The 13,226-nt window shown below is 41.7% G+C and overlaps 2 protein-coding genes across 2 annotated transcripts; one reads left to right on the forward strand and one right to left on the reverse strand.

Annotated features, from left to right (window-relative positions):
* The first annotated feature begins 318 nt into the window (after positions 1 to 318).
* On the forward strand, positions 319 to 6,532 carry MILR1 (mast cell immunoglobulin like receptor 1). The gene is made up of 8 exons (XM_074922237.1): positions 319 to 352; positions 443 to 487; positions 1,298 to 1,579; positions 1,913 to 2,197; positions 2,723 to 2,836; positions 3,272 to 3,361; positions 4,424 to 4,486; positions 6,474 to 6,532. Exons 1-8 carry the CDS (start codon positions 319 to 321, stop codon positions 6,530 to 6,532), a joined length of 972 nt encoding a protein of 323 aa, XP_074778338.1.
* On the reverse strand, positions 6,409 to 12,527 carry POLG2 (DNA polymerase gamma 2, accessory subunit). The gene is made up of 8 exons (XM_074922236.1): positions 11,984 to 12,527; positions 11,278 to 11,404; positions 11,023 to 11,128; positions 10,465 to 10,638; positions 9,304 to 9,444; positions 8,373 to 8,453; positions 7,709 to 7,809; positions 6,409 to 6,796 (listed from the first exon to the last, which is right to left on the reverse strand). Exons 1-8 carry the CDS (start codon positions 12,525 to 12,527, stop codon positions 6,631 to 6,633), a joined length of 1,440 nt encoding a protein of 479 aa, XP_074778337.1. The 3' UTR covers positions 6,409 to 6,630.
* Positions 12,528 to 13,226: the final 699 nt, after the last annotated feature.

Below are 13,226 nucleotides of genomic sequence, written 5' to 3' on the forward strand. Positions count from 1 at the left end.
TGTATGCTGCATGGCAGCATGGTTTTACCACACAGCTCTCACATGGAAAAGCTGCCGTTGTCAGCTACATCTTAGAACAGCTGTATGTAACATTTAGTTGTATCCCAAACTGCTGTTCCTCACCCCACAGCTTTTTCTTCTGCCCACTGCTCTGTCTGCCATAGGCTAAATGTAAGTGGAATATGAGAAAAGTTCTTACACAAACATCTGTAAGGTTCAGCACTGTTTCCTTATTTAGGACTTCCTCAACCCCTAGAGACACTCCTCAAAGATCTCATCACTCTAACTCCACCAGCTGTCTTCTTCAGTATCAAGAAAATGTATTTGCTCACAATTCTGCTGTTTTCCTACGGTAAGCCAAGGACATACTTCTTATATGTTGCAAATCTTTCTGAACAAGAACCCCTGTTTCTTGTCTGAAAGCTTTCTTTTCTTTTCTTAGTTCAAATGTCTCGGCAGATTCAGAAGACTGCTGCAAGTGACAAAGGTAGGTTCTCTTCTGCTTTTGCAATATTGCTGAAATCAACTGTTAACAAAATATGGGGAGGGATTTTTAAATGTCCAAAACCTTCATGTAAAAGTAAATCTCTTGCCCGTCTGCGCAGTGAGGCACTTTACAAGTTTGTATACAAAGTTAGCTTTACTGTCTTGTATGTACAGTCAAAATTGCTGTTAAAACGTAATTTTCCCCCTCTAGAAGTGTCATAATTTATCTTAGTCATGACTAGTTTATTACCATTTTCTGTGAAAAGACATTACAAGTTTTTATTATTAATTTATTTGTATAATCTCATAAAAGCAAACTGATTTGATAAACCATTAAGGCTCCTGCTGCTACTATTCAGAAGTTCAGTCTACTTAGGCAAGGTTAATTCTGCCTGTGTACATACAGCCACAAATAAAATACGGCTTTTACTTTCAGGTTCACATGATACCTCTCAATTAGCTTATAAGGTTACTTTCTCCTATAATTAACATCCCATAATATTTATATTTCTCTTTTATACTTCCATTATTTTCATTGCTGCTGTAGTTCAAAAACATTTTTGTTGGTTAATCTTGATACAGGTTGGCTTTGTGTGTATATGCTCGCTTTTGTATGAAGAGGAATTTTTCACCAAGTGTTTGTCTGAAGCTGCATACTGATTTTGAAAAATAGAAAGCTTTTTGCCTGCTACCTGAAGCGGAAAAAATCTAACCCCCTATTTAGCCTGGTCCTCAATATATTTTGGGAAAAATCTGAGAGTTTTTTGGATGATAGGTGCACTGAACTCACTCAGAAGTTTCTTTTTTCCAGACGTGCTGTCCAATCCCAGGCTCCTATCTGTTCAGGGGACTTTGAATGTAGTGATGAACCAGAACGTGAGCCTCTCCTGCCACTCAGACTCCGGATCTCCACCTGTCAGATACACGCTGTTTAAAGACAGCCAGAAAATATCCACTTTAACTAGGCCAGACTTGACCCCTGGTTTGTTTAACTTGACTATCAACTCTGCCAGTGACACGGGTGAATACAAATGCAAAGCTGAGAATAACGGTGGCGGAAAATACAGCAACAGTCTCAACTTCACCCTTAAAGGTATGTCTTGCTCTGTACCTTCTCAGCACATTTTATTTTAGGGGCACATACAGCGCATCAGACATGGCTATCTGCAGCAGCAGGAGTCAGGGGTTTGTTTGCTGTAGGTGCTGTTTTGGACGGCAGCGTGTGCCTGCCTTGACTGCAGAGCTGAACTTTACTGCAAATGGCTGTTATTTCCTTAGGAGCCGGCCGTGCTGTTCTGATCTGCCTCACTGAGCTCTCCATCCTTGGTGCCCACCTCATTTGCCAGTGTTGCCACTTAACTCTGAGCCTTGCTTTGGAGCTTGTCCTGTACTCAGTGATGCAGCCTTTTCAGTTTTCTTTTTACAGAGCCTGTTTCCACACCAGTGCTGAGCTCACCCACCTCTCAAGCAAAGAAAGGCCAGAATGTGACTCTGTCTTGTCTCTCAGAGAACGGCTCTCTTCCTATCACATACATATTCTTCAAAGGAAGACAAAGCATCTCTACACCAGTGAAGATGCAGAAGCGGGAAGCAGCTGTGATTTTTCTATTTATCAATTCCTCTAGTGACTTTGGAATCTATAAATGCAGAGCTGAAAATAGCTTTCGCAATAATACAAAATACAGCAACAGCTTCAACTTCACATTAGCAGGTATGCATGCATGAAGCATTTTACCACTGTCAATAAACAGGGACCACACAAAATTCAGAATGTTGTAACAATACAAGTTTTTTAGCCAGACATTTTTTTTCCTGCAATTCAATGCTCAAAATACAATTTTTTACAATTAGAAAAAATGTGATTTTTTTTTTTCAAAATTTATGCAAAAAGATAGGATTTCATGCAGTCTAAATAGTAGTAAAAAGTGACCATGAAGGATGACTGTAAAAGATTCATTTTTACAAGACACCCCCTGGTCCACCCTTGCTGCACCTTGGGGAGTCTAGTTTCATTTTTCTATGGAAAAGAGAGTCAACTGGCACCAGCAAACTCCCTTCTTTCTGCTGTGACTGTGTGCTCTTGGGACTCTCCTGCATAGTTAGGTTAACCACAGTTAATCCAAAAGCTGAAAGAAATGCCAAGTCTTGATTTTAATTTATAGAAAATACTTAGAATGTGAAAAAACATTTAATTGCATAAACACCTTTTTTTTTTTTTTTTTTTCCTTTTTGGCAGAAGAAAGAAGCCACTCTCAAGCCTTGATCATTTCTCTTGGGGTGATCTTGCTACTATTCATAATAGGATTTGCTCTCGCAATTCCATTTTTCATAATTCCTTCATACAAAGCAAGTGAGTTATTTGAATGTCTGTTTAATTTTCCAGAGGTGCTCATTTATGCTGTCAATACAGAGTATGAACATCATGTTACAAGTAGAGTTATGCTCTTGGTATTTTAGGATGTTGTCAAGTCTCCTCTTAATCAGCTTAGACAACAAGACATTGACAAGGCAAAACCTCTGAGCTTTTAGATGGTAGGTCTGGGATGGGGGAAGCAAAGCAACATCTAATTTAATACACACAAATGTTGGAAGGAATCTGACCTCATTCTTAATAAAGAAAGCAAATTCTATTAAAAACGCCCTTGGTTAAGGAGCAATTCCTATTATGAAAAATAACATTATTGAGATCTCCAAGTATTCAAAAAATACCATGGAGCTGTTTATTTCCCTCTAAGAAAAATTGATATATGTATACAGGCATATGTTTCTCTTTTACAATTTGCAGAAAAACTTCAGTCTGCTAGGCCCTCAACTGCCCTTACTTCAACAATGAATGCAGAAGAGTCTGAAAACGATGTCATCTACACAGAGATCGGTAAGTTCATGTTACTTCCCTTGCAGTCATGAAACTTCCTTGTGAGATTTTGGTTGAAGAATGTTATTATATTATTTGTAGCTAGTATGAGCGAATTTCTTCAGGTACTACAAAAGCAGTGGAAGGGGACACCTACTACCACTCAGTGGGTGAGCTAATATTCCTACTGACTGTGCCTGGCAGAGGCATTATTTGAAGTCACACGGGATCCACATTCAGCACTGTCACCCACTCAACCAAAACTGCAATTAATTGGTTAAATGAACTGAAGCTCTATATAAAAATCTACTGTAAACAAAGTAAAATGAAGAATTACATTTGGTAACTCATGGTGAGGATTGAAATAGCCATTACAGAGGAAAAGAAAAACAAAAGACAGTAAGTAGATCAGAGGTGTAACGCCCATTTACTAAGAGACAGAAGTGGGCTATGTGTAAATTGTAGTGAAATAAAACTTACATAGCTTCTGCAACCTGTTCAAAATTGGTCAGTATCAATAGTTCTTTATTCCATGTTTTTTAACTTTGACAAGACTCAAAGCCAGTTCAAACTGAAACTATGAAGTAATGCTTGACAAAAAAGCAACTCACCTATGTTAAAACATTTTACTACTTCAACTGCAGAAGATACACAATAATGAAGACATTACATGAAAACCAGGATGATATTATCTTGTAGTTTTCTACATTTGCCTTATATGTAAATGCCAATATTTTCAAGGGAAGAACGCCCCAAAACAAACTATCAAAAAAAGTATCAAAAAGTGAATCATTCTCTCCGTACAAATCTGCCTTCCTGTTCACACAGTAGGCAGAATTCTAGCTGCTCAGTGCTCTGTGTAGCTGCTCACGCCAGATATCAATCAGTGCTCTACCCACATAGGCTGCAAGGACAGTGACAACAGCTCTGATAAGGCCCACGAACGCTACAGAAAGCATGCTAGATTTATAGTCAGTATGGAATCTTGCTGCTCTTTTCAAGACAATTTAAAAAAAAAAAAAAAAAAAAATCTTGTCAGTCTCTTGTAACTGGGTTAACTGCTATTCATCATCTTTAATTTAGATCCTGTTAAACCAGAAGAAGAATACGCCAACTTTTCTGTTATTGGAAGAGAAGATGAAAAAGGTGAAAACCTCAAGCTATACTATTGAACATCTGACGGTCACCAACATGTTTTTGGTAGATTTTGCTGGGGGGAGGCAGGGTTTAGATAGTGGCAGTTACATACTGAAATTGCTTACTTACTGTGGAGAAATTAAAATAACTCTTTTGAGGGGAAAAAAGCAAACAAAAAAACCCAAATAAAAACTCTGTCACCATCCTTGACCCAAAAATTCAACAGCCTTGTTATGAAACCATGCAAGAGATGTTATTAGTGACCAAGCTGTTGATGGAATATTAATTCTTCTGTTGAGTATCTACCAAAAAAAGCAATTTTGAATTATGCTATTCTGACTTTCAGCAGAGAGGAGGGCGTGTACCATCTATTCAAAGGTCTTCATCAGAGACTGAGTACAAGGTAAGACCCCTTTCGTGATTAATTTATCACATTTTTAAAGATAATTTATCTTTAAAAAGGATAAAAATATTTTTTTAAAAAAAATCTTTAAAAAAAAATTATCACATTTTTAAAGATTCTTTCAGTCCTCAGTGGTATTTATCACCAAGGATAAATACCACCAAGTCTGCACAGAATGAGATGATGTTTAGATCCTAGTTTCCTGGCCTAATTATTTTGTACAGCTATATAGAGACAATATAGCTCATTCTCTATTAGCAAGCAAGTTCCCCAAGTCATAACTTCTAAGGACTTGAACTTAAAAGAAAAAGCAAAACAGATAAAAATTGAAATTAACAAAGACCCAAACAGCAATGCCATTACACAAACAGCAGCTTATTGCCCAAATAGATCCATAAAAACTAAATGAAACAAATCAACACAATCACCGTCAGGTAAGATCCTGCTGGATGCAATATACAGTCTGGCATTATATGCATCTGATGAACAAACAGAGCCAAGTTCCTGCACATTTAGCAATTCTCCTGAAATATAAACCAGACTGTATGCAAACATAATATAACCAGGCTTTAGTCAAGTATTAAAAAAAAAAAAAAAATCCCAACTGTATTGGGAAAAGCTAGAGGATTTGTATTTGGCCTCTGTACTGCTGTTACCTAGCAGCAAGGAGGGCAGTTTCTCAGTTCAACATTATTTCAGCTCTCAGAGTAGGGATAGGATGCTAAAATTATTTTTTGGGACAGTTAACTCCAAAACAAAATCTGCATCCTGCTATAGGCTGTTTCTTAGACATTTCTGGGTTGTTTTAGCATTATTCCATAGCCAGTTTATGTAGAATTCCATGAGTAAGTCATACAGCCAGACTATGCTAACCTTGCATGATTTCTAGCATAATTATACTATGCAGCAATTAATATTATTGTTACAAATAACCTGTACATAGTTAAATAAGCACCATGTTAATAGAAGAAATTTTTAAGACAAGTTCTTGTGTTTCATGACAATGACTTGGTGGCTGCATGCCTTGTTGCACACAGCTTTCATACAGTGACTTACCCAGCTGGACATGCACAGTCAATCTACAGATCAGAATCACCCCATTTCCTATCTGTGCAAACTCCTGTATCTGATTTTGACTACAACACTTATGCATAGGATAAATATGATCACACATTAGTCTTTTTCCACCATTTTCTATGTACAGACATTTTTTGTCCACAAATACGCTCGTCAAAAACTTTACAATCTATTTCTTCTATTTCCTCTGCACTCTTGATAATGTATTTCTGATTTCTGTGTTTATCAAGTGGAAGATGAAGTAGATTAAATGTTGAAGAACTGAGGCCATGTGATTCAAATACATTCCTACAAACAAAGATACTTAATGATGTTATTAAAACATTTAAGATTTGGCAGTCTTTTATATAAAATACCATTTTCCAGCAGAGACCGTAATTGTGACAGCAATACACAAATGAAAGATTTTTTAGGTCAGGATGGAGTATTTTCAGGAAGATGGTAAAAGAAGACATGAAAGAAAATATGGTTAGCCCTGCTAATGAGGAAGAAGTTTGTCGCTTCCCTCTTTTCAAGGTAACCTGGAAGACCCACATGGTCTAGAGTTGACAGAAAACAGATGCACCAAGTTTTAGCAGAACTATTTGCAGAGAAACCACTAAGTCTGTGACACCGTAGAAGCCAGTTCAGGCACACATGTTTAAGAAATTCCTTTTATTCAACAAATTTAAGTTTATACATTTTTGGCTGATGTTACATACTTAGTTAAAAAGTCCTTTAGCCTAGAAATGTGCATCATTTCCTTCATGGTAGTGTCTCTGCTTCTCAGCTGGACCACTCCGTTCTCCAGAGTGGTATCAGTTATCAAGACCATGAAGAGAACGCTCATCTCATCGTACCTGCCAAGAAAAGAGCACACCTGTTACTGCTTTTGGTGTATGAAAAATTCAGATAAGTTATGTACAAATGACCATAAGCTGTAAATATTTATTTTTGCTATACGGCACTAAGTCCAGTGTGAAGGCACCAGTTTTCTTGTTGCCATTCCCTGCTTTCCCGACTACATTTCTTTAAATTATTTAGCTACTTTTGTACATAAAAAGAATGTTATTTGGTGACCTATTACAAGAGTATTTTTGTAGAAGCAGAATATATCTTTCTTCTGTTATTTAATAGCCAGGCTTACTTTGAAGACTACTGCACAGAACAAAAAATTATATTTATTTTCTCTCAGGAAAAAATATTCATCAACATGCTCAAGATCCACTGACATATGCTCAAAGTTCATTGCTGATCAACAAATCATATATGAAGCCTTCAACAGGAATAGTAGTTTTATCTGCACCGTAATTCTATCACATACACTAATGGTAATGGCTCCAGACTTGGAAGAACTTTCAAATTCAAGACTAGACCCAGTGTGCTACTTGAAATAGTACTTAAAAATGAAACAGAAAACCAGTCCATATGCAAACATGGGGGTGATAGGTGGGAAACAGGTCCGCAAGCTTATGACTCTTCTTAAGACATTTATTTTCAATAGGAGAGTCTCTAAAAGGCATTTCACAGTTCCAGAGAACCAATAACATGTGAAAGGCTTATACCTCACTTAAGTTAAAAAATGAACTCTGACATTGCTCTTTGTAATAAATCTAATTATATCCAAGTTTATAATTGAGGATACATGCCTTCACGTCATGTGGTTACTGCACTCGATGATTTCTTACTGACAACAGGCATATTTTCGCTAATCCTCAGAAAGACATCTTTCACCTTCACAGTTTAATTTACAAAAGACTGTTTCTCCTTACTTTGTATAAAGCTGTTCCAGAGATACCTGCATGGTTTCAAGGTAACCCGGCCATACAGAAATTCTATTTTCTGACAGTTCATTGAACAATCCTTGACAAACCTGTGTTTATTTAAAAACAGAAGCAAAAGAGACTTTGAGGGTTTGAAATCCTATACAAAGAAACTATTAAAAAAACTCGTAGTATGTGTGGTATTAGCATTCCTAGCTGGTGTTAATTTTCTGTCTGAAATAATCTCAAAATAGAAAGCAGCCTGGCAATTAAATCTCCATTTCTATTTAAAACCACACCAGTGTAATTTTCCTCTGTTCTGTGGGGACTGGCAAAAATTTCTAAAAAATCCTTCTGAAGATGTGACCCATGCGTTAATTCTGAAAGATTAGGAAGCTGAGAGGGATTGTGTTATTTTCTTTAATTTTGCATGGAACAAGCATCAACTCTATTAATAGTACTAAAAGCAGTGTGCCAACGCAAGGAAGGCATCTACTACCCGCTGTCTGCAGTGTACTCCTTTGACTCAGAAACTGCATAGTGGAAGCACTGAGAATCTCTGAGAATCAAAGTAGCAGCATGATTTTTCCCCAACATAAACAACGTCTGAATTGTAACAAAAGGTGACATGGAGAGTCAACCCTCAAAATTAAAATACTTTCTTACAACATACCTGTCTCAGCTCTGTGGTTGGACCTTTTCCTATATCCAAGGCCACTTTAACAGGTGCTAAACAAGGATGAAGCTTAAGTACCTAAAAATTTTACAAAAAGTAACAGATTACTAAGTGTATTTAGTGTGAAAATCTAAACAGAACTAGGAAATACTACTTTTTTCTCTGAAGTTGAGGTTCTAAACATGCAAAAATTTTCTCATAGTGCAAACCCCTGAATTAGAAGCAAGTTACATTTTATATAACTAGCATACGTGCCAACTAGGTTAGCATGACAGAAATTACTCCATTTGGGCTGAGCGCCAGAAAAGAGATGTTTTGTTAGCAGAGCTCAATCATCTTTAACGGAGCCAGAGTGATCAGAGACAGCCCAGCAGACAGTTACAATCCTGTCTACTGCCTGTTCTTAAAAGGTCAAACAGCTGTTTGATTAACAAGTGCTGCCTGAAAGCAAGCACTTTAACTCCAGAAAATCAAGGTAAAAGTGGGAATAATGATGGTCCTTGGGGAAATACCCCAATACCACCTGTGGCCCACTTTTTCTACTCTTCTCAGCAACCTTCAAATACTGCCAGAAGAGACAAACTCCTGTTTCCCATGCACAACAGCTACATTCCAATTCCTCTTAACTCCTTCATCACTCGCGAGGCAGAAATCTACCTACTCGTCAGAGAAAAAGAAGGTTAAACAGGACCGGTGACCTCAAAATGAGAAAAATTGCTTATGTGGGTGAAGAGCACCATGGCAGCAGTCCCATGGGGCAGCGAGAAGCGTTCTATCTGCACCTGCTGGGAAGGGAACGGAGGATGGTGATGTGGAAAAGGGAGACATTTCCATGCTTGAATTTACCCCGTTGTCTGTGGGTTTTGTACTTAGACCTGCGCCTGCCTTCCATCATCCATTCTTCCTTCCACCTTCTACAGAAAATTACCTTTCTCTGTGAATTTTTCTTTTTTGTAAACGGATTCTCCACTAGCTGTAGAGAGTCAAAGAGATAAGCTAATACTCCTCGGTCCAGATTTCCACTCACAGACAGAACATGAGGAATAACATTCTTCCTTCCATCTCGGCCCTGAAGAGAAAAAAACCACAAAGGGATATCTCAAAGACTGTCCCCAAAAGCCTTTTGTTTACTTTAAATGTATAATGAGGTATTAAGCTCAAGCACCCTTATTACAACTAAGATACAGTGACATTCATTTTTAAAAGTTACCAGCAATCTTAAAAGTGTAGCAGTAACTAGATAAGATTGTAACACTGGGGAAAGCAGAAGATCAGAGCAGGATGGGATTATTTTCTTGTCCTGCCTCTCTGATCATATATAAATCTACGGCAAACACACTTGAGACTGCATTTTGGAGTTTTGTACCTTACTTCCAAGTGACCACAAGAATCTGTCCCCACATTTTGACAAATCACTATGTAAACCACAGTTTTGTAGGTTACATTACAGTCTTCGGCCTTTTGTATAGAAATAAACTGCAAAACTAGGAAAGACAGACAGGACTATCATGAGGAGAAGGTTGTAATTTACTGGCAAAATACCAAACTACTCTCATTTTATCTGTTCAGTCTGACTTTTCAAACATTGCCATTTGCTAGAAGTTTGTCCCTCTCCAATGTATTCAGTGGAAAGGTTTCCCTCTGGTCCATTCCCCCTTCTCGGTGCAGTAACTTCTATATAGCCATTTGCAATGTTTATAATCCATTAATCCACATATACTTCTACATATATGGAACTGGACAAGCTACAGAAAGAAAAAGCATTTACACGTTCTTTCTGATGTGAGCTTAACATGCAAAACAGTCTTGACATCTACTCACAGGTAAAGGCTATGCAGCTGACAACAGCTGTCTTGTCAATATAGCTCATTTATAATTTCAAAGAATTTGCTCCTTGCAAAAAAACCCCCCCAAAACATTATTTTATCTGCTTTTGAAAATGAAGGTCTGACTGCAGAGAATCTGTACTGCTTTTACAACAAAAGAATTAAAGACGGTCATATGCCAAGCAACTGGACCAGCAAAGAAACCATTTCTCTCACACGTTATCATCTTTATCAAAAAAGATTTTTAATACAGTAAAGCTTACAAGTAATTTTGTACTATCCCCTGGATACATCTGTAATAGTTCGCTATCTCCAAGGTTCTTCAATGTTTCTATTGTTTCTGTCCCCCAAGGAAAGCTGTAATGTAAATTAAATCCTCTTCTTCCTTCTTCATCCTCAAAGTCACTGCTGCTGAAGTTAGACGGGCCAACTGCAAACTGAAAATAAAAGATATGAGAGGTGATCACTACAGTGCATGCTGTACTAACCACAAAAATCAAGTCTGTAATGCAAGCTGAAGTCTCTGATTTATAAATTTGTAATTTATAAAAATAAATTACAGCCCAACTCTGTTGTTTTGCAGCATTTTCATCTCAAATCACTTAAACACAAAACATTTGCCTTTCTGCCAGTCACATTATAAACTACTTAACAGGTCTGTCATAAACTTAAGTGAGTTCTTCTCACAAGAAATACCAGTATTTCAGCGGCAAGAATGGGCTAGGAATATAATGCCATAAAAGCAACCTGTGTGTCTATTCCCCCCACCCCCCCGAAATAAAGGAGAAGGCCAAGATTTCCCATGGATATGCTGCTGTTACCTTTCTCCACCATTGGAGCCTCTTCCGTAACCAGTAATCAAGCCACTGTCCTGCAGTTCTGGGAGAACTAAACCATGCAAGCAAAGATGTGGTCCTTTCGCCTATTCTTTAAACAATAGCAAGGGCAGCAAGTTAACTCCTTCAAAAATAACAGGGAAAAAGCAAGAGACAGCATTCAAAAATAAGCCAAAAGTGAAAACAAGTGCAAACAGTTTGTTTAAGTATAGAAGGAGATTAACCCCCCTATTACTCTACCTTGTAAGGTTTTCATTGTGCTGTTTGCTTTCTGGAATAGAGTGAAAGCACACTCCAATCTGAGCCAGGCCACAAGGCAGTCTTTTGTTCACCAGTTCTAAGCAGCTAACATATTGCGCCAGAGCACCTGTCAAAAGACGAATTGCTAATTTTAGTAGCCACAGGAAAAATTTCAATTTGTTAATTCTACCAAGGGTGAACGTAGCACATATGACACACACGCTGGTTATAAGTGCAGTCCTGCTAGCTTTAGTGTTTTGCAGAGGTTAGCTCAGCAGTTTGTAGCCTGACTCCTCCGGGCACTTCAGCAACTGTGATTTTAATGTGCCTTTCCCCTAATTACAAGGGGAAAGGATGCAGAGCCTATTTCAGCACTCATGCTGCTCAGGTCCTTGAACAGGACACAAACTCACAGCGTATCATATAGAATGGTTTGGGTTGGAAGGAACCTTAAAGATCATTTAGCTCCCACCCCCCTGCCACGGGCAGGGACACCTTCCACTAGCCCAGGCTCCTCAAAGCCCCGTCCAGCCTGGCCTTGAACACTGTCAGGGAGGGGACACGCAGCTGAAACTTTCCCAGCACTGTAACACAACTGGAAAATTCCCTTAAACGCAGCTGCTTCGCTCCCAGCAAGAAAAACACGAGCAGGCGGCCGGGCTGTGCAGAGCCGCCTCACCCCCGTGATGACGGACGAGGGACCTACCGGGAAGCAGGCTCTCGCGAAGCGTCCCCGCGCTCCCCAGCACTTCTTCCAGAGACGGACCGCCCGGCTCCGGGCTACAGCCCCCGCCCGGGAGAGCTTGGCGCAGCGTCTCCGGGTGCAGCAGCCGGAGCCCCTGCCCGGCCCGCGGGGCTCCGGCGGCGGGCGGGCCGTGGAGCGGGGCATCCACCGCGAACACCTGCTCCTGGAAAGCCAGCGCCGAGTCCCACCACTGGGCCGCCAGGTTGTCCCGCAGCGCCACGCCCAGCGGCCCGAAGCCCGGGTGAGAGCCGCGGAGGTAGGCGCGCCAGGGCAGCGCCGGCCGCGGCCCCGCGCCGCCCCGCAGGAAGTGCCGCCGCCGGCACACCTCCAGCAGCTCCTCCCCACCCGCCGCCTCGCGGCCGCCGGCCGCCGCGTAGGGCCGCGCCGGGGATCCGGCCTCCCCCCGCTCCGCGACCCGCGCGGCGGGCGGCCGCCGCCTCAGCACGGGCCGCCCCAGGGGCGCGCGGCCGCCCCAGCGGCTCCCTTGGCGGCAGCCCAGCGCCATGTTCCCCGCCCGCGGGGGGGCGGGCACTGCGCATGCGCCGCGCCCCCGGCGCGCAGGAAGCGGAGCTGGCGCGCGGCCCGGCCGGAGCGAGCGGGGACACGGTGGCCGCGCATGCGCGCTGGCACCGCGCGGCCGGGGCGCTCCCCCCTCACCGCCCCCCCCCCCCCGAGGCGGCCGCTCGCCTGCGGCCCCGGGCCGGCTGCGCTGCCGCCGGCAGTTCCTGCCCCTCTGCCCACCCCCAGCCGCCGGCCTGCCCCCCGGCCAGCGCCGTCCGGCGGGCTGGGGGTAGGCTACACTTTGCGGTCACGGGGCCACAAAGCTCTTGCCAGCGCCACAGGAGGATTTCTAGGGGAAAAGCCCATCCAGATCTCCACAGAGCAGCAAGACGTCGCTTTGTAGCGCCTGAAGCAAGATAAAGGCGGAGTTCAAGCAAACGTGTCAGTGCAGGACCTTCTGCTGCCCGGGCGGGTGGCGGCCCCCCCCGCTGGGTAACGCGGCAGAGGAGTCCCGCAGCAGAGCAGTGGAAATTTCCATACATGCTTCAGCACGGTTTTGTACCAGTGCCAGAAGGTGGAGCTTAAGAAAGGAGGAACCATTCCGTGAGCTGGCTGCCTAAGAAGTCATGTATGTGAAGGCCCGCTGAGCTGGAATGATCTCGGCCGCGGGTCTGGGCTGCACAACCCCGACCCACCAGCGAGG

Source organism: Athene noctua, chromosome 18 (assembly GCF_965140245.1).
Source record: "Athene noctua chromosome 18, bAthNoc1.hap1.1, whole genome shotgun sequence".
NCBI lineage: Eukaryota > Metazoa > Chordata > Aves > Strigiformes > Strigidae > Athene > Athene noctua.